The sequence below is a fragment of the Diaphorina citri genome, unplaced genomic scaffold (genome assembly GCF_000475195.1).
Source record: "Diaphorina citri unplaced genomic scaffold, Diaci psyllid genome assembly version 1.1 scaffold14561, whole genome shotgun sequence".
Taxonomy (NCBI): Eukaryota; Metazoa; Arthropoda; class Insecta; order Hemiptera; family Psyllidae; genus Diaphorina; species Diaphorina citri.
In genome coordinates this window covers 1-1233 of record NW_007391926.1, presented here as the reverse complement: position 1 = coordinate 1233, position 1233 = coordinate 1, and the positions used below count along the sequence as shown (strand labels likewise).

General features: G+C 39.0%; 1 protein-coding gene across 1 annotated transcript in view; it reads left to right on the top strand.

Moving 5' to 3' along the window:
• Window positions 1–1188, top strand: part of LOC103523057 (putative mediator of RNA polymerase II transcription subunit 26) — a gene marked incomplete at its 3' end in the record, with an annotated part of 11204 nt that extends 10016 nt beyond the window's left edge. Inside the window, exon 5 of the mRNA XM_008488134.1 lies at window positions 221–1188. Coding sequence (XP_008486356.1) covers window positions 221–1188 — 968 coding nt within the window. The remainder of the gene's footprint in view (window positions 1–220) is intronic.
• Window positions 1189–1233: the final 45 nt, after the last annotated feature.

Genomic DNA, 1233 nt, shown 5'->3' with positions numbered 1-1233 from the left:
AGGAGACTCACGTCCAAATCCATACGCCAATATAAATCGGATTGAACAGCTGCAACAGTTAGAACTACAACAACAGCAACTGAACTACCAACAACTTGTACAACAGCACACTCAATCACAGCAGCAGCAACAACACCTACAACATCAACAACAACTAATCCGTAATCAAAATCAAATTCCTCAACAAATTTTGCTTCAACAAGGAGAACATTTTCCTCAGACGTTGAACCCTGCACAGCAACAATATCTGCTTCAACAAAAATACCATCAGCAGCAGCAACAACATCAACAGCATCAACAACAAGTAAATTTGCAACAGCAGATTGCATATCATCAACAACAGCAGCAACACCAATATTTAGCTTCTCAGAATTCCTATGAAGGTCCAAATGCAAATCAAGTACAGACAAATCAGCAAGCTCTCTTTCAGCAACATTTAGCTTACCAACAACATCTAGTCTCTCAACAGCAGGCAACAGAATCTAATGAACAAGGAGTTAAACAGGAATCTTTAGATACCCAGCAGCAGGCTCTGCTCCAACAAATTGCATTTCAACATCAGAACATAAAGACTGAAGCAAATGGCCAACAAACAAAACAGGACGGAAGTGATAATATAAGTCAGCAACACCAACCTGCTGTTCAGATTTCATATCAACATCCAACGTCTATTGATCAAGGAAATCAAAACCTTAAACAAGAAGCATATGAACAACAAAGCCATCAGTCTGTCCTACCACAGCATATTCCATATCATCAGATAGTTCAGCAACAAAATCTTAAATCAGAGCTCAATACATCAGTCGATCAAGATCAATCAAAACCGGAATCTAGGGTCTTGATTCCAAACCAAATTTTGCAACAACAGATTGCTTACCAAGCAAATACTTTCAAACAAGAACATGTCACCCAAGTAAACAAAGAGATAGCAGTACAAAATCAACTGATTCTCCAACAGCAGTTGGCCTATCAGCAGCAACTCTTAGCACAGCAACAACAGCAGCAAAATTCTGGTAAAAAGGAAATAATCAATCCGGTGTTTTTCCAAAACAACTCTCAAGCTATAAAACCAGAATCAAGTGGGACAGTTACACCCCAACAGGCTTTCATACAACAGCAGCAACTTGCTTATCAACATCAATTGCTAGCTCAGCAACAGAATTCTGTTAAAGCTGAATCTTCGGATGAGTCACAATTTGAAACACAAACGTCTCATCAGTTGAAACAGGAAAC